Source organism: Mytilus galloprovincialis, chromosome 2, assembly GCF_965363235.1.
Source record: "Mytilus galloprovincialis chromosome 2, xbMytGall1.hap1.1, whole genome shotgun sequence".
Lineage (NCBI taxonomy): Eukaryota > Metazoa > Mollusca > Bivalvia > Mytilida > Mytilidae > Mytilus > Mytilus galloprovincialis.
In genome coordinates, this window is record NC_134839.1 from 6,444,176 (window position 1) to 6,463,358 (window position 19,183).

The 19,183-nt window shown below is 31.1% G+C and overlaps 1 protein-coding gene across 5 annotated transcripts in view; it reads right to left on the bottom strand.

Moving 5' to 3' along the window:
• Window positions 1-18,948, bottom strand: part of LOC143062752 (uncharacterized) — a 39,946-nt gene extending 20,998 nt beyond the window's left edge. The window contains exons 1-7 of one of the 5 annotated variants that reach the window (XM_076234518.1): window positions 18,446-18,945; window positions 13,192-13,255; window positions 10,824-10,929; window positions 9,589-9,636; window positions 4,423-4,543; window positions 3,761-3,891; window positions 1,202-1,269 (exon numbers count right to left, since the gene is read on the bottom strand). In XM_076234518.1, coding sequence (XP_076090633.1) covers window positions 1,202-1,269; window positions 3,761-3,891; window positions 4,423-4,543; window positions 9,589-9,636; window positions 10,824-10,929; window positions 13,192-13,255; window positions 18,446-18,760 — 853 coding nt within the window. In that variant the 5' untranslated portion in view covers window positions 18,761-18,945. Of the gene's footprint in view, window positions 1-1,201; window positions 1,270-3,760; window positions 3,892-4,422; window positions 4,544-9,588; window positions 9,637-10,823; window positions 10,930-12,304; window positions 12,505-13,191; window positions 13,256-14,356; window positions 14,405-18,445 lie in introns of those variants that run through there. The other 4 variants (XM_076234522.1, XM_076234519.1, XM_076234520.1 and 1 more) reach the window with 4 other exon arrangements.
• Between the last annotated feature and the right edge of the window lie 235 nt (window positions 18,949-19,183).

Here is a 19,183-nt window from a genome sequence, read left to right on the forward strand (position 1 = left end):
CATTTTTTAAACTAGATACCCCAAGGATGATTGTGGCCAAGTTTGGTTAAATTTGGCACAGTAGATTCAGAAGAGAAGACTTTTGTAAAAGTTTACCGACGACGGACGCCAAGTGATGAGAAAAGCTCTTTTGACCTTTCAGGTCAGGTGAGTTAAAAAAGAGACTGAGTTATACATAAAGACAGTGGACAGACAAATAAACTGAATGATGAACGGACAAGTGTGTGCCATTACATGTCAGCTATCTCAAGCATAAGAAGAAAGTACATCAATAATCTTTATATTTAATGTATTCTGAATTTCACAAAAATGTATAAAGATCAAGATTATAAATAGTGCATCATGTCAAATATATTTAGATCAAGATGAAGTCTGTTTTTAGGATTTCTTCCTCCTCTTCCTAAAAAATTCATAATCAAAAGGCAGTGAATTTGGGAATCAGCTGTGCTAGTTTTACCATGAGTAGGTTTAACCTAAAGAAATGTTTTTAAATTTTTCATAAGCATTTCAGTTTAAATACAATTTCAAACCATGTATATGATTTATAATGGCTTAACATTGTTCAAATCAAGAATCAAAACCATGCAATTTTAGATTATATTTTTTCAAAATAGTCTAAGGCTTTTTTAGCATTGGCGTATCAAGAGGGAGGGTTCTGGTTTTTTGATGATCAATGCATTTGAAAGGAGACATATAGTAGGACACCCCCCTTTTGTCCTGGATTGGGAACCCCCTTTTTTAAATGTCTGGATTCGCCCCTGTTTAGGTCCCTTTTGGTAACATAATTCCTTTTAAAAGTATCTATACATTCTTGGTTTTTATGATTGAGGTTTGAGTATTCCTGATAATGGTAATTCCTGAAAAGTGCATGACTTGACAATATACTTACTAGGTTTAAAATCTGAAATAACAGATAAGGGTGAGAATTAAGCCAACCAAAATCTAAAAGTTGAACATGTATTTGTAATTTTTTTCAAATTCATTGTCCTTATTTTTATTTCATTCAGGCACATGCTCAGGCTTTGATGTAATTCAGAACACTTCAGATAATATATTAGAAGTTAGCAGACCATATATATATATATTTTAACAAAAAATTGGCTGTAAACTTCATTTTTTTACTTTTTTTAAGAGGGAGCACCCCATCTGAATCTGTGCTCATCTTTCACAGACTCGAACCATAATTGTACTTCATACTTACCAGAAACAATACCTCTACACTTCTCTATTGATGGTCCTTTAACATTCACTGGCTTCAGTGGTTTTAATCTACAAAAACATACAGAGAATGTCAATAAAAATGAAAGATTTAACAAGGTTAATCAACGCCAATGACTGGCAAAAATTAGTTGGTTTGTACTATACATTTTTAAGGTACACATGTACATGACTGAGAACACTGGTTTGATAGAATGCTTATAAGAGCTTAATAAACATAAGAACATCCAAATTATCTTAGGTAGAAGGCCAGTTGCAACCATTGTTATTTAAATCATATACTAGATAATTAAAGACACAATTATATCATTTAAATCAGTACCAAAACCCTGGACCTTTTACTTTCATGGAAGTAAAATTCATGTATAAAAAAATCGCAGAAATTTTTGCGCTATCTTCATTAATGCATTGCTAAAATTGAGAGGAAGCTATACAGCACAAAAATATGCAATTGACCAAATAGCTCAGAAAATCACTTACATAAAACAGCTGTGTCAGAAGCGCAAGATATATGTGTAGGCGTAATGTATAACATATTGAAATAATTACATTAGATGTATGTTTCATTATGATACTTTATTCTGATTGGCTAACTGCACATCACAAGTTATTCCGTAAGCAATTGCAGTGCTCAATAAAACTTTTCATTCATGATAACACATGGTCCCACAATAAAGTGCACAGGTGAATAATATAAAACAATAATAAAATTCGAGTTTTCATGATCATAGCTAAATAATGTAATTATAAGTATTGAGTGCTTCTTTTGTAACTTCATAGAGTTGTAAAAGCGCTTCATACAAAATGTACTTCGGTCAACGCTTTTACACCCAATGAAGTTACAAAAAAAAGCATTCAATTCTTAAATGAAAACAAAAATAACATGGTATTTTGAATAAAAGCATTTTCAAAGTCGAAGTAATTTAATCAGAAATAATTGTTATAAGATTTGTATATGATTTGCATAACTACAAATGCTTGATCTGTATTGGTCAGTCAGAGCTTTTTTCCTTGGTTTACAGATCAAAAGACCATGTAACAGAATCTACTTCCATAACATATGCAAAAATTATGCCCATTTTATTGTGATCTATTCATACACAATACATTTGTACACATACATGAACTTTGTGTTTGTTTTTCAAATTTTTATTCAGTTTGAGTTAATTGCCCCACTTTACACATCAATAACCTCTAGAAAAATTATGTTTATCCTATGGTTGATACAAGAAGCTGTTAGAGTGTCAGCAAACCAGACTTTTATTTGTGTCCTGCCATTTTTCAATATCACAAGGACAATAACTCCTGAATGGTGAAAGTGTATATCGTCAAATAATGTGGAACTTGACCTCCATTTTGTCATCAGTAACAACATATTAAAATTTGAAAGCTTTGGATAAATGGTTCATGAGTTGAAACATGACTGGAAACACCATTTTTCATCTTTCAAGAACCATAACTCCTGAACAGTGAAAGTGAATATTGTCAATATTGAACTTGACCTCCATTGGGTCATCAGAAACAACATATTAAAAAAAACAATTTCCAGAGAAAATGTTAAAATACAATAGTATATTTTTGTATAATTGGTGGCATACTATATGTTGGTGTGCATGCAACTATTCTACATTTAACTAATAAGTGATATTCATCCTCTTAGCCAAGATCACCAGTACAGTTCATACTTCTAAATAAAAGGCAAAGTAACTTTAAGATAATATAAATTTAAATAATGCTTGCATGCAACCTTATACCCTGTATGTATATGCATATGTGTAGGCAGTCTCCATGCTTCATTTGTATTAAAAATGATAATTTTCTTACATGTAATTATCTCTACAAATCAAGTAAACAAATAAGAAACAATTTAAAAAAAAAAAGACTTATGATTAAATTTTTAAATTATCTGGTTCTGGTAGTTTTTGTAACAAAATTGAGACAAAAACAAGGGAACTTTATGAATCTGTTCATTGATTAATTGCTAAAGGTAGGCATTCTTTGGTGAACAGTGCAATACCAAAAATACTAAATTTTTCATATAGTGACTAAGAAAACAAATTATGACCTACAAACCTTTAAGACACATCTTTTCTTTATTCTGTCGGGTTCTTAATTAATTTCTTTTAACCATTTGCCAAGTAAAACTTCTTAATACTTTCAAACATTCTCAAAATATATTAAATCTAGAATGTGTCCCAAGTACACAGATGTCCAATCCGCACTATCATATTTTATATTCAGTGGACCTTGAAAATGGGAAAAAATTTCTAATTTGGCATTAAAATTAGAAAGGTCATATCATAGGGAACATGTTTACTAAGTTTCAAGTTGATCAGACTTCAACTTCATCAAAAACTTAACCTCAACCAAAAACCTGAAACGGGATGAACGGACGGACAAACGAATGAAGGAACAGACGGACGCACAGACCAGAAAACATAATGCCCATAAATGGAGCATAAAAATACTAACTGTTGAATATTCATAAATTAAAATTGACTACAACGATCCTTGGCAATTAGCATCAATCTGTGATACTTACTTTCCCTTCAGAAGCCTCCCATGGAGTTTAGCCTTTTGTTCCACTGGTTCCCTGGATAACATTTTACCTACTTGGAAGGTAGCAAATGCTGTCATGTCTTTTAGATCTTGTGCTGGAGAGGAAGGTCTTTCCTAAAATATGTATACAAACTTGTATGTATGTATTTACTTTTGCAATATTGATTATTAATTCTTCCAAATGAAGATTGATACCATATTTTTTTTATGATGAAAGTATGTGTCAAAAACCTCAATTCCTTATTACTTTAATTTAAATTTTACTTTAAACTTATCACTAAATTATTTACACACTGGGTTATATTCGCAGTTTGGGCACAAATGAGACAATTAAATATTCACTGTGGTCTTTATTCATTTTTCATGGCTTTTTATGAACCAACAGTGAAATGTTCCAGGAGAATAAATTTCAATGTAAATTGTCTACTGCAAAAATTACAAAAATGAAGACACACACAGGATATTATACCAATTTACCATTACTGCATATTCTTTTTGCCAGATATAATTAAAAATATTGGAGAACTCAAGCTGAAAAGGCTTTTTTGAGTGTTTGAGCTTTTAATTTTGCCATTTGATTAGGCACTTTCAGTTTTAATTTTCCTCTGAGTTCAGTATTTTTGTGATTTTACTTTTTATCCTTACCTGCAATATCTCTGTCTTCTGCATAGAATGTTTAAAGGGAGATTTGATGTGAACATTTGGTTTGGATTTCTGTCGATTTGTAGGTGATACAAAGATTGAAGATGCTGGTGTATTCCTGCCACTGCAAAACAGCAAAAGAAATTCATGATAATTTCACCTTCACACTATTTATTATAATATTTCTAAGAGACAATTTCACACATTATTTTGGTTTGAGTGTTTCATAAAAATGGGTCAGGAAAACATGTAGGCTAGCTTAATTATAATTCACAATTTTCGAAAGAATCTCAAATTAAGCAAACAGAGCTTAGGGTATTGAAAAAACATGATATTCTGGTAAAACAATTTAATTTGTTTATGGAAAAAAAATTGATGTTAAGTAAAGTTAAATCAGCCTTCATTTCTGGTTAAATCAAACAGGTTGTTTATATGCAAATGAATGCATGTACTAATTCATATATCAAACATATTAGCCATATTTCAGAGATTGATCAAAAATAATAATAACAAGAAGTAATTGTAACAGGATGCTGTTACGAAGTCTCCCAAACAAAGCTCCCATAACTCGCCATTCATATGTTCATTTGATTTGATTTTTTGTCCCAAGAATATATATGGCTTACGAGTAGGGATCTCCACCATTTACAAGTATTCAAACAGGAGGGGGTGGTGGTGATCCCCCAGGGAAGTTACCTACATTTCATTTGATTTGTTTTATTGTCCCCTACAAGAATATATATGGTTTTAGGGTGGGGATCTGGAACGTTTACAAGATAATAGTACATTCTCAAATTGAACAGGGTGGGGCGACCCCCAGGAACTTCCCTTTAATTTAATTTCATTTGTTTTATTGTCCCCTACAAGAATATATATGGTTTAGGGGTGGGGATGTTGACCGTTCACAAGTTTTCAAACAAGAGGGGGTGGGGTGACCCCCTCCAGACTTCCCTTTTATTTCATTTCATTTGTTTTATTGTCCCCTACAAGAATATATATGGTTTAGGGGTGGGGATCTGGACCGCTTAAAAGATAATAGTACATTCTCAAATTGAACGGGGTGGGGGTGACCCCCAGGAACTTCCATTTAATTTCATGTGATTTGTTTTATTGTCCCATACAAGAATATGTATGATTTAGGGGTGGGGATGTTGACCGTTTACAAGTTTTCAAACAAGAGGGGGTGGGGTGACCCCCTAGGGACTTCCCTCTTATTTCATTTCATTTGTTTTATTGTCCCCTAAAAGAATATATATGGTTTAGGGGTGGGGATGTTGACCGTTTACAAGTTTTCAAACAAGAGGGGGTGGGGTGACCCCCCAGGGACTTCCCTTTAACTTCATTTCATTTGTTTTATTGTCCCCTACAAGAATATATATGGTTTAGGGGTGGGGATCTGGACCATTTACAAGATAATAGCACATTATGAAATTGAACGGGGTGGGGATGACCCCCGGGGACCTCCCTTTAATTGCATTTGATTTGTTTTATTGTCCCAATCAGGAATATATATGGTTTAGGGGTGGGGATCTGGATCGGTTACAAGATATAAGCATATTCTCAAATTGAAGGGGGTGGGGATGAACTCCCAGGGACTCCCCCTATATTTCATGTGATTTGTTTTATTGTCCTATAATCATTTCTGAAGACTGCATGTATCTACCACTTACAGTTTTCAAGTTATATTCATTTGAAATTTTTAGAAAATAAAATCCCATAGGGTTCTATAGTAAAACCCTCCCTTCTTTCTACCCCCCAAAATAGCCCTTAATAGACCCCAATGCACAAACGAAAGATTGATGGCTCACCTAGACATATTAGTGTACCATTTTACGAAATCCTAAGTCAATCTGACAAGCGGTTTTGGAGAAACGCTGCGGACAAGTTCATTTTTTAAAGTGGCGGAAGAGGAAGAGGAAGAAGAAGAATAATAAAAATAACTAGATTTGCCATTGCAAGCAATAGCGGATGGCACCCTTCCCACATTGCCACTAAACTGCAGCATTTTGAAGTTTTTGAAATTTTTGTAGTTTCCATGGCAACGGCGGCCATTTTGGAAATTCCGAAGTCAAAAGTCTGATCTTTACTTGCCATTGGTCATTTATAATGAGTTTCATTAAGTTTGGAGTATTTTGAGATTTTTGGACATTTTTGCGGTTTCCATGGTAACGGTGTCCATTTCGAAAATTCCAAAAACAGTTTCAATATCGACTTATGCCATGTTATATATTCATAAAGTTTCTTTGAGTTTGATCTCATATTCCTTTAGAAAAGTCTGATTTGATGTTTTTTCCCATAGGTTCAATGTTAAACTTTTCTCCAGTTTCCATGGCAATGGTACAGATTTTGCAGAAGCTAAGTACTGTTGGTACCTCAGGGCACCACTGCCAACATTTACATAAAGTTTCATTAGGTTGGCTCTTATAATAAAAGATTTAGAATTTGGATTTTTTTTTACATTTTTGCAGTTTCCATGGTAACGGTGGCCATTTTTTACCATTCCAATGTCTCTTGCACAACTTCACATGGAGGTTCATATTATGGTATAGTTCCATCAACATTGGTCTGACCAATTCCGAGAAATAGCGTGGACAAAATGTGTGGAAGAATAAAAATAAGAAAAAAAAGAAACGAACAATAACAATATGTCACCCCAACTCCGTTGAGGGTGCCATAATAAGAACTGACCAAAAACAATAAGTCTCCAAACTTTGTTTGGGAGACTTAATAAATGCCTAGAGCATTCACAGTCAAGTGAGACTTTCATCAGATGCATTCATGCAAGATCCAAAATGTAGAGTGAAGTGACCTAATTCAGACATGCATATTACTTGTGCTAGCAATTTTCTTGTTTTATTCTTCTTCAAAGCAGAATTTATACCAAGATAGCAACTCAGAACAAAGTTTTTCATCAGTCCATATATTCATTTAAATACATTTTAACAATTTTCTTCAAAGTATAATGACAAAATCAAATCTATAATTCTGGACATGGAGGGCTACATCAAAACCTATAATGAATTTTGTGTAATAAAAAAGAGGAATCAGTGGAAATGTTTAAGGACATAACAAAATCATGAAAGCTTATTTTCATTTTCCTGTAGAAACTATATATTCAATAAACAAAACAGTTGACTCAGAGATATGTACATAGTCATATAACTTTTTGCTGAAAAATGTCACTGCTACAAATTATTATAATGAATAGAATAAACAATAATACATAGGTTTTATATCATAGGCAATCATACCACATCTTCTTATTTTCATATGTAATAAAAACAAATATCAGAGGACTGAAGCATGATTTGATTTCAAGAACTGCATATTAGTAAAAACTCCAGTATATGTACCCAAAGAGAACATGGTAAATTTATTGTTTTAAATAATATTTTTGGGTAATATTTGCTTTGAGCGTACCTGATCAAGGAAATTAAAGAAAAAGTTGATGGTGACAAATGCAGAAGATTTGACACAATTTACAAACGAATGGTTGATGTAGTTTTCACTTTGATGAACTCTTAAAATGACCTACAAAGAAATTTCACATTCTAATGCCTATTGGTCTAGCCACTGCTAACATAATTCATTATCAATAGCTGCTACACTAAGTTCTACTAATTTAATATACAACATTCAAAGACTTACAGCTAGAAATAAATGAAAGACTGAAAGAATGTACATATTTACTGATAGCATGAATGTACATATTTACTGATAGCATCATCAGAAATTATATTTTGAGAACTGTAAGCAAAACACTATATAACTGGGATGGGAACTCTAACATACATACCACTTTACATTTTTTTTGTTTACCCTATGGTATATAAAATACTTTTATTACAATATACATACTAATGTCTTATTCTCCTATAAATCGGTTTAGAAATTGCACTTGAGTTATTTCCCTTGGCTGCCATTTTGGAGGTATACTATTACATGGTTGTTTTTATTATTTAAATTCAACCAATTTGAAACATGTTATACACACAATTTTGATATGACAGTCTTACTAGATCGGAGCAAGTATTAAATGAATTACACAAGACTTTAAAAGTGTAAAATTGTTCAGAAAAAAACATTTTCTTTTGTTTAAGGCGGCCAGTATAACATGCTAAATTGTCATAATTGTAAAGACATTTCTGCACCCAGCATTGGGACGATTCTCTGAGTAACACAAATTGTGTCAATTGAAACCTATCTAATCATATGTGACATTCATATAAGAAATTTTGCTTATTATTTTAATTGTGACTGTTTCAGAGCAATCTGTATATACCTTACTTGCAAGTTTATGCTGACAAAATTTAATAAACAATATTGAATTTATGTCTATAAAAAAACAACTTGTGTAGAATCAATTTAACAAGTGAATTCATAAACCATGCAAATTTCAATTAGTGTAAGGGGTGCAGACTGTTGTTAGATGTGTATTTAAACATTCCTTTAACAATTGATTTGTTTCCTTGCTCTCCTTTTACATATTTGCTAAGTAATTTTGTGACTAAATAAAAAGTTTGACTGGATCTTGAGCAGCATTATGCATGAACAATAGACTTTAATTTCAATTTGTTCTTGATAACAATAGGGATGAAGTGCATTTTTACAAACTCATGCCAGGTTCACACGTTGACCCAAATAACAATATTTCATATTGGGAAGAAGTGCATATTATTGAACTCATACAAGGTTCACACCTTAACCTAAATAACATTCTATTACAGTGGAGGGAGTGCATTTTCACAAACTCATGCTAGGTTCACGCTTTGACCTAGATAACATAATTTCACAAACTCCTGCCAGGTTCACACTTTAACCTAGCTAGATAACATTCTGTCACATTGGATGGAGTGCAATTTATGAACATGCCAGGTTCACACTTTGACATTGATAACGTAATTTCACATTGGGAGTAAGTGCATTTTAACAAACTCATTCCAGGTTCACACTTTGACCTAGATAACATAATTTCACATTGGGAGGAAGTGCATTTTCACAAACTCATGCCAGGTTCAAACTTTGACCTAGATAACATTATTTCACATAATAGGAAGTGCATTTAAATGAACTCATACCAGGTTCAAACTTTAACCTAGATAACATTATTTCACATTTTGAGGAAGTGCATGTTAACGAACTCATGCCAGGTTCACACATTGACCTTACCGTCTTCGAAGTTTACTGGGAGCACTAGCTGTCTGTCTCAAATTATCTCTATTCAGCAAATAAATAATTACTAATTTAGTAATTACAAATATTTTATAAAATCATTTAATGGGAGACAACTCTGTTACTTTAGAAACTGCTATAAAAATATTAATCATGTTATTTCATTCATCAACATTGTTTAATCTTATTTTTTAATGAAGAAAAGATTTATTAAATTTTTACCAACAAAGTTGAATTTAAAGTCATTACATCTAGATAGCCAATCTCTTTTCCATTAAGCAAGTTCACTACAGAGAATAGTTCTAATAGCATTAAAATATCCCATAATAAGACAAAAACTTCCATTAAACAAATTATTTGAAAATGATATTCCATTTGCCATATTAAACAATGTTTTGATTACCAAATGTGCTGCTTTGAAAATGGCTGAACACTGTGCAGCTTAAATGGCTGAAGCGCTTCTCGACTTGGTTTAATTCTGCAAATTTAAATTCTAGCCTGTACGAAGCCTATAAACAACAATTTTTCAATCTAGTTTATTGGTGATGTTCACTCCTTGATTTTACATTGAATGAATATTCTTTAATTTTACACATTGCATCATCACAAATTAATGCTCAGTTAAAACAAAATTGCATTGTTACAGGCATGCAAAATTTTAGTGCTTGCTTTTATCATATAATGCATGCTTGCATTTACAAAACAAAATTTGGCTGGAAGATAAGTTCCACCCATTTGTTTATAATAAAAAAAATTATGGGGATTCCTTAGCAAAATCCTTAACTAGCTTTCATTCATAGCTTCACGAATATAAAAGATTAACAAAATTGAAAAAACATATATTTTATGCTTTTTGCTAGCTAGCAATTTTGGAACATTCAATATAAAATTAATGTATTACAATCAAAATCAGCTAACGTAATTGTGTCATACAAATTACATTTATACAATTATTTGAATTATAATGAAATACAATTAAAAATTAAATTAAATGTAGAATGACAAAATTTGACAATCTTTAACTACTACTTATAGGCCAGCCAAAACTGAAAAACAATGTGTTGTCTCCTTATTCATCAGCAGATAAAAAAATTATTGTATTTTAAAACTTTAATTCAGTATACATAATTATATAACTATGACTAAATGACTTTAATTTCAGAAAGAAGAAAAAACATAAAGAAACAAATCATAAAAAAATAAAGTCATAAAATGATCTAATTTGAGTTTACCTGTTGATATAAGGTGAAGGTGATGTGCCCTCAGGGACATATAACCTGCCTGATACTGTGGGAGCTCTACCCCTCCGTACAGATGATGGTCTTTGTGGAAGACGGGCTATAAAAAATAAATAATGAATTCAAAGTTCCATGAATGCATTAAACATTTTAAAGATTAATGTGATAAATACTTCATTACTCTAAATTCAGAAACTTTTGCTATGTTTTTATTCTTGCAAATATTGAAACAGGATAATACGTTTTTGGCAGCTTTTCATGAAATCACAATGATTAATTTAGGCATTTGTGTTCATTTTTCAACAACCACAATAAGAAATGTGATATTTGATATAACCTTTGATATAATTGTAAGCACAAGATGTTAACCTTGAGTTTACAAGATCTGACAGAATGACCCCTGGATGGACAGACACCTGGTACTTCTGTGAGCCCCTAGGTGTGTTATACAGAGGACATTGATTTATATAGTTAACATTGAAATTTTACTCTTAAGGCATTTAAGTTGTCACTTAATCTAATTAAAATTAAATCCTTTAATTTTAAATAGATTGAGTTGTCACTGAGCGACCACATTATTTCCAGCATAACTTCGATTTCATCTCAACACAGTCTGCACGGTTAGCCACTAGTCCGATGCCCCAGACTAGTAAAATTTCATTCGGACTAGTGAGTTTTTGCAAAATTTTGTTTGGACCAATAAGAAAAATGTCAGAATATTGGTCTTCGGACTAGTAGTTGAAAAAGTTTTTGGTGCAGACTGTCAACAACTTTGAAACATTTGGAACAAAATGAAAATAATTAGTTATAATTTTTTTGCGTTCGAAGCATTTTCTTTATTTACCTTTTCTGTATTTTTAATATCAAGCTGGCAAGTGATTTATCAAAGAATATACCTTACACAGTTTAACATGTTTAAGACAGACTTAACTTTTTTCTATGTCCCCCTTATACAAAAAAATTGAAACTTTTTACAATAAGAATACTTTAACTAGTACATATGTTGTTGTTACATTTGGATTAAATCAATAAAGATCCCTTCCTGCAAATATGTCATCAATTAGAAAGATCATAATTGGAGACACAAAAATAAAACATTCCATAAAAGTTTGGCCCAGACAAAGTATTTTAAGAAAACAAAACTATCTTGAATATATATGTAGGAATTTTTAACATCAATATCTTTTTTTATGTAGATAAGAACTGTGTTACTTTTATATTTATCATTACTATACAAATCCTATATAAAATCAGTGTACATAATGTTTTGATGGTAGTATGGTACCCATCTTTGCATGAAAATTTCAGCAAATTCATGATCAATAAAAGTCTTTAAAGAAAAAATTGCTTGTATTTACATCAGATCAATAGTTTCAATTAAATTTTACAGTAAAATGCCATGTTAACTTTTTTATGGCTTTTTTACTTCAATAAATTGTTAAGATTAAGCTAATCAAAAAAATATCTCAACCTACCAGAATAAGTATTTTTACGAGCCCACCAACGGTCTGAAACTAGTTCAAATGAAGTATGGAATCGCTCGAACACAAAAAGTGGTGTTTCAGATTTGCTATCAGCTAAGAGATCCATTTTGATAACTTGGCACTACCACATTAATTTCCATAAGAAAAAGAGTAAAGAAGGTTTCATGGAGAATGAAGTTCTGACATTGAAATTCTGACAAGGATATGTTTTAAATTCCTTACACAAGTGTGAAGCTGTCAATGTTAAACAATGTATAATTTAAAACACCTGAGACAACACAATAAGATATTATAATGAGGATTATTTGTAAGATAATTAAGAATATTTAAACCTCATAAAAGGGTTAATATATACAAAATATCAATATTGTATACATGTATTTGTATGTAAACATGATAAACAAAATGTTTTATAAATCCTGAATAAAGTCATTTTTTGAAAACATTTTAGTTTTAAATATTACATGTTCCCAAATTTACTTGACAATGTTTGTTAGAAGATGTTTGTTTTTAAAAGTTAGTCTTTATTTTCATTGTATTGTTCAGTTGTTGTCTTTCACAAAAATAAAGAAGACTTGAATATCAGGGTCTGGACCTGCTTTACTGTGTATAAATAATTATTTTGTTTACTGCAATTTGTTTCGGCAAACAAAATGTACATATGAACATGATGAAGTTGTACATCAGACTATAAATAATCCTTTCACACTATAACTTAAAATTATCAACTTGCAGACCAAATAAATATTATTAAGAATGGAGGTACAGATTAACAGACAAGGTCTGGTGGATACTAGACCTGTCTTAGCCAATGGCAACACAGATGATACTTAGAGATGTCTTCAAAAACATCTAAACCAAATGATTAACATTTATACCTGGAGAAGTAGCAGCTGATGTCCTCCCAGAATTCATTGCATCAACCGTCAAAAACGGCTCAGTCTAAAAATATAAATACATCAAACTATAACAATATGAACATTGTATGTGATCTTTTTCATGTACTAGTACTCTGTGTTTATTTATTTCTGTCCAACTGATACAAATATGTATAAACTCACATTGTTTGTGACTGTACATGTAAAAAATATATGTCACCTCTATAACAATTATGATTGTATGTGTTGTTGGGTTGCTGTCTGTCATAGGTGTATCAAGGGGCCCTTCCCCCCCCTTTTGTGGGAAAAAATTTGGTTGATTGTACATGCATAGGGAATCACTGAAGCATAAATGAAGGCCCCCCCTCTCCTGGGGTCAGTCATTGGGCCCCCTCTTCTGAAAAATTCTGCATCCGCTACTGTCTGTTAAATTAAAGCACTAAAAGAAATAAGAACTGTGCATGCAAAAGCATGAAAGATAACAGTTCATCTCCTTTAACATGTTAATACATGTACATAATATTTATCATATCTTTTCTGAACCTTATTTGAATTGTACCCTACTTCACAGATTTCAAATTTACTTGATACATATAGCAAATTTCTGTAATTTTTATCTAGAGCAAATTCTGGCTCATAAATAAGTGGCAAGCATAGTCTAAACCAGACAAATATGATCAATTACAGTTCAGCTAGAGTGGTCAGTTTACAGCTCACATTAATATGATTAAAAATGTAAGAAAAAGATTAAAATCCAAAATTCAAAAGGGAAAATCTATTTAAAACTGAAATAACCAAATGCTCATCTATATCAACAGAACAAAATTCTTATTCATGACTTGGAAAATGACTCATATATATACATTGTAAGAATAAAAAAACAAGTGAAATTAAAGCACTAAAAAAATCAGAACAGTGTGAATGCAAAAGCTTGAAAGATTACTGATTTGACGAAAGGGATGGCAAAAAAGAAAATTTATTAGAGAATACCCTGAGCATATGTTACCAATATTCAGTGAATTACAGACTTTTCTATACATGTCAAGTAAAGATCTGTAAAATCAAATAAAACAACTGGTCTCCTCTCAGTTCCAGTGGCATGTAAGAAGGACAGGTGGTCTTTACATATGTTACATCTATAAATGTATGAAATGTGTATACTTACATTTATTAACAGTCAATATATTGTAAAGTCACCATTATTCATGTTATCAACAAATGCTCATATACAATGGTAGACTTTAAAGACTTTTAAATATAGTAATGCTATGCATATCTTTAGTATACAGTCATCATTATATACCTTTGTTAAAAATAACACAAAACAACTATGATTTAAATAGATACATTTGAAATAAAACCTTGATCATCCTAGCCTGTCATCTGTGATTTATATAGCTTCTAATGCATTGTATGAGGGTCTCGGATAATTCTTTAAATTTTCAGTCTATTTTTTCTATTCTTAATTCATTTTTGCACATTATTCTCTATTCGCTATACTTTTGCACTTCATTTTTCTCTATACTTTAGTTTTTTATGTCTATTTTCCTATAGTATATTGCCCACAGGTACATTTTTGTACTTGCATGATATTGGCCTATTTATCTCTATTCTGTAGACCCCATCTATACCCTCGTGTATAGTGTGATCTAACAATTCATGAAGACAATTAAAGATTTAAATCAGTAAACAGAAATAAAAACAACAAAAAAGAACATGCAAAAAGGGTTTAATACTTTGCTTCTGAATAAAGCATTACATAATCATTAGATTGTTCCTCAACCGAAATTGGCAGGTATGTGCAAATTCTAAACTGTAAGGTCTTTCAATATTATAGATACTGTACATGTAAGTTCAGATTTTTTCTGGTGCCATTTATCATTGCAATTGTTACGCATAAGGACACAAATGTGAGATTCATTATTATGATTTTAGAAATATATGGGTACAAATAATGCTATTCAAATTCACTGCAAAAGTAGATTGTCCAAAATAAGAAAATATATAAAAAAAAACGTTGCAATTATTTCCAAGTTTACAAATTCATCAAGATTTCAAAAATCAAAACGATGGGAAAACTACAATTTCTTCAGCAAAAAAAGACAAAAATGGCATAATTTGATGCATGTTTAAACATGTTGTAACTTTTAAGTGAAATATCAAATGCATGCAAGGACCAATTTATGAAAAAAAGTCATATGCAGGAAAAAGGCTTTTAGATGTAAATTTATTATTTAAATATTTTGTTGAAATGTTCGTAATTTTTTACATGCTGGATACTTCGATATATATATATATATTAAATAAACAGACAAAAGTTCATAGAGAGGTTTTGTTTTTATTCTACAACAAATAAGAAAAAAAACACTTTCTCTCTTTAACATGTTTAAATATTACATGTATTGTAGTAAATGCACACAAGTTATTATTCGCCACTTTTAATTTTTGGCAATGTCTTTAATTTCATAAAATTGTGTCTCATCTACTTTTGCTGTTAATAGCAGGCGCAACAAAAAATAGAAAAAAAATAACCTTGGGATACTGTCTTTTGATTGTAAGAAGCTTCTGGTCAAAGTTTAGTAAAAATCTAGGATAGTTTATGAATCTAATAAATGGTTTAAATCTTTAACTGCAGAATGTATGTATTGTTAACTGGAAGAAAAACTAAGTCCATTTATAAGTAAAATACAGATAAACAGGTACAAAATTTTAACAAAATTTCCTTCTAGATACATTTGTACTAGGTTTTGGTAACAAAGATGTTAAAGTTTGGTACAAATCAGGATAGTTTAAAAAAGTTATTAAAATTTAAAGACTTGAACCAGAGAGTGAATATTTGTGGATGCCACTGACAACGGGGACGATGTAATGTAGGATCGTAATGTTTCCCTTTTTCAACAAAAGTTGAAGGCTGGACAATAAACCAAATTATTTTCAAAAAGTACTTGTGGTCTCATTTCTAATAAGATTTCAATAAACTTGGTATCATTTGAAAGATAAAACCAACATGCATATTTGCTAAATAATAGTAAATTGGTTCATTGATTTGAAGTGTTATTGAATCTTAGATTATCAGATTATTCATAAACAAGTATATCTATCATGTTTATTCAGTCAACAAATGTGTTATATGCATGTATTTCAACCATTGTCAATGTGTTTAACTAAGATAACAGGGGTTTCATTATCTTTCATGTTGACTGGTACTTTCCACATTTCTAGGTGGTACTTTTCAATTTATACCATGAATATCTTATATAAGAATTCCTACATTATGGTGGTACTTGTAAATAGCATAGGAGGGTAAAAGTACCTGGTTCCGCCTCCTAATGAATGGCCTGAGATAACATTGTAAATAAACATCAGTGTGTTTATGCATTAAGTAAAAAAAAAACTGAAGACAAGACTTTCAACAATTATTCTGGATACAGGACTATGATTAGAATGTCATGTGACTGCAGATGAATAAAAGGATCAGACTCAAGACCAATGTCTCCTACTTTTCTCTGTGTGGAAACTCAATGTTTCATAAACTCATCGTGATAGCAGACTTATAATTTTGTACCCCAGACACATTTTTTGTCTACAAAAGACTCATCAGTGACCCTTGAATAAAAAACTTTAAATGGCCAAATCAATACAAAGTTGAAAAGCATTAATAGTGGATCCCAAATTCCAAAAGGTACAAATGTATTGCCATGATATATTACAGCTTCAAGGTAATCAATTCTTGGTGTAGAAAATCCTTTGAATTTCAATAATTGAAAGTTTTGACAACAGTACACATGTACATGTACTTAAAAAAAAATTGACCATGGCAATGCAATTTCATGTGAGCAAAGAGGTACTGACTACTGATATGTTCTCATCTGGGAGGAACATTCCATCAGTATACGTACATGTAGTACATGAAGAAATGTGTGCACATTCTACATTTACATACAATTGTATAATGCAAATATTGGTACCTGCATGTTTGTGAAATATATAACACTGTGTGCACACTTATACATGTATTAATACATGCACATGTATCAAAGTCAAAAATTTTTAAATGAGTGATTAACATTGTTTTAATACTAGTAATAATATCTAATTCATATAAGAGCATTAGGTTAAAAATAATAATCATTTTGGTACATGTACATGATATTGAAAGAGCTTAACTGTGTTAGTGTGTATATGAATAGAGTTTAAAATATTTTATAAAATTATAAGCCTTTCCTTAATTAAAGGCACAAAACAAATATTATTATACATGTACCTCTATAAAATGATGAATTACAATTTATGAGCTAGTAGTATTGAGACTTTAATATTAATTTTTGGGGTATTATACATGAAATCTCTATTCAAAAAATAATTAGAGCTTATTACATTGACATAAGTACCCGCAATCAGCATGAGCCCTGATCAGTGATTTGCAATATGAATAATATGATAAAAGCTTACTTTAATTTTTGAACTACAGAACAATAATTACAGCAGCTTTTCCTTTATGTTTCTTATAAAGATAGCACTGATGGGACACACCAATAATAATTTACAATAACAGGTTCAATTAATGTCTACTTATTCATGTTACTGTGTACAACATGTCACTTCAGGTTGAACACAATTTTTTAATCATGTTTCCCAAATTATATAAAGTACCTCTCTGCTCTCAATGTAATTATAAATATTTATTATATGTTAAATAAAATCTGAATCAATACTTAAAACCCAAGATACTCATAAGAGCACATACTAATAATGTTACATGTACATTTATATATAATTATAAAAAAAAAACAGATATTATTTCTCAAAGATTAATGCAGCCTTCAGCAGAAATATATACTAGTATTATAATATTTTACAAACCAACAAAATCTTCTTAAACTTAACATTCCTACATGTCGTAAATATCATATTATATTTTGAAACTAAAAATGAACAAAAAGAATGATAGGTTCTATATAAAAAAAAACATTTTAGAATTTGTTTTCAAAAATTTCTTAGACATGTTATGTGTTATGCATCGAAAGAATTCTTGTGTCACAACTGTATCATAAGGGGGAATTATCTGTTACTTCTTCATCTATGCAAAGAGTCTAGCTATGACCTACAAAAATGTATCCCCAACTCCAGTATTCTGTTCAATGTGTCTGTGATACATTCTGTACTCATTCAAAATAATTTGTAGAGTTGCACCCCCTCCCCCTACACTTGAAGTGTAAACGACTACCAGATAATTAAGCTGATATAACTTTACCTCATGGGGTTTCATTGGTCTGCTTCTTGATTTGACAGGAGGTCTTTCAACCCCTGAATTAGTACTTCTATATGATCTTTCAGTTCCACTGCCAGAAATTGCACTAGCTGAAAGAACTCTTTTATTTCCAGCACTTGTTATGCGTTTATTTATGGGGATATCTATCTCCACAACTAAATCTGGATCCTGTTCAAAATTATACGTTGTGTGATCAGCTGTTATCGGGGATTTGTGACCCCAGAGATGAACTCTGGTTCCATCGTGATGATCTGCAGGATTATGGTCACCAGAACCAGAGTGAGAAATGTCCCCCATGATAGTTTATTTGAGATAATTTAGCATTTATATGTAACTTGTTTCGAGGTTTATTATGGTTTCTTGTTATTCACAATTTATCCACCAAAAGAGAGGGTTGTCAACTGTTTTTCATTGTAGGGGTTTATTTTCATGTGCATGTCAACCATATTGTTTACGTCCGGATAACAACCAAGCGATAACAGGTGCGACCAAAAAAAAGTCCATGTTCATACGAAAAATTTTCACGTAAAATGACAAAAATTTTAAAAATGTTTTTTTTTGCACCATGCCATTAATATGTGAAATGAAATATGCATACTTTATGATTCATTGGCAATATTTGTTAAAATTAGTACGCGAGCGGAAGTAGTTCAATTCCGCCAAAATGGTAAATCTGAATACCACAATTCGAAACATACACAAATAAAGAAAGAATGGACG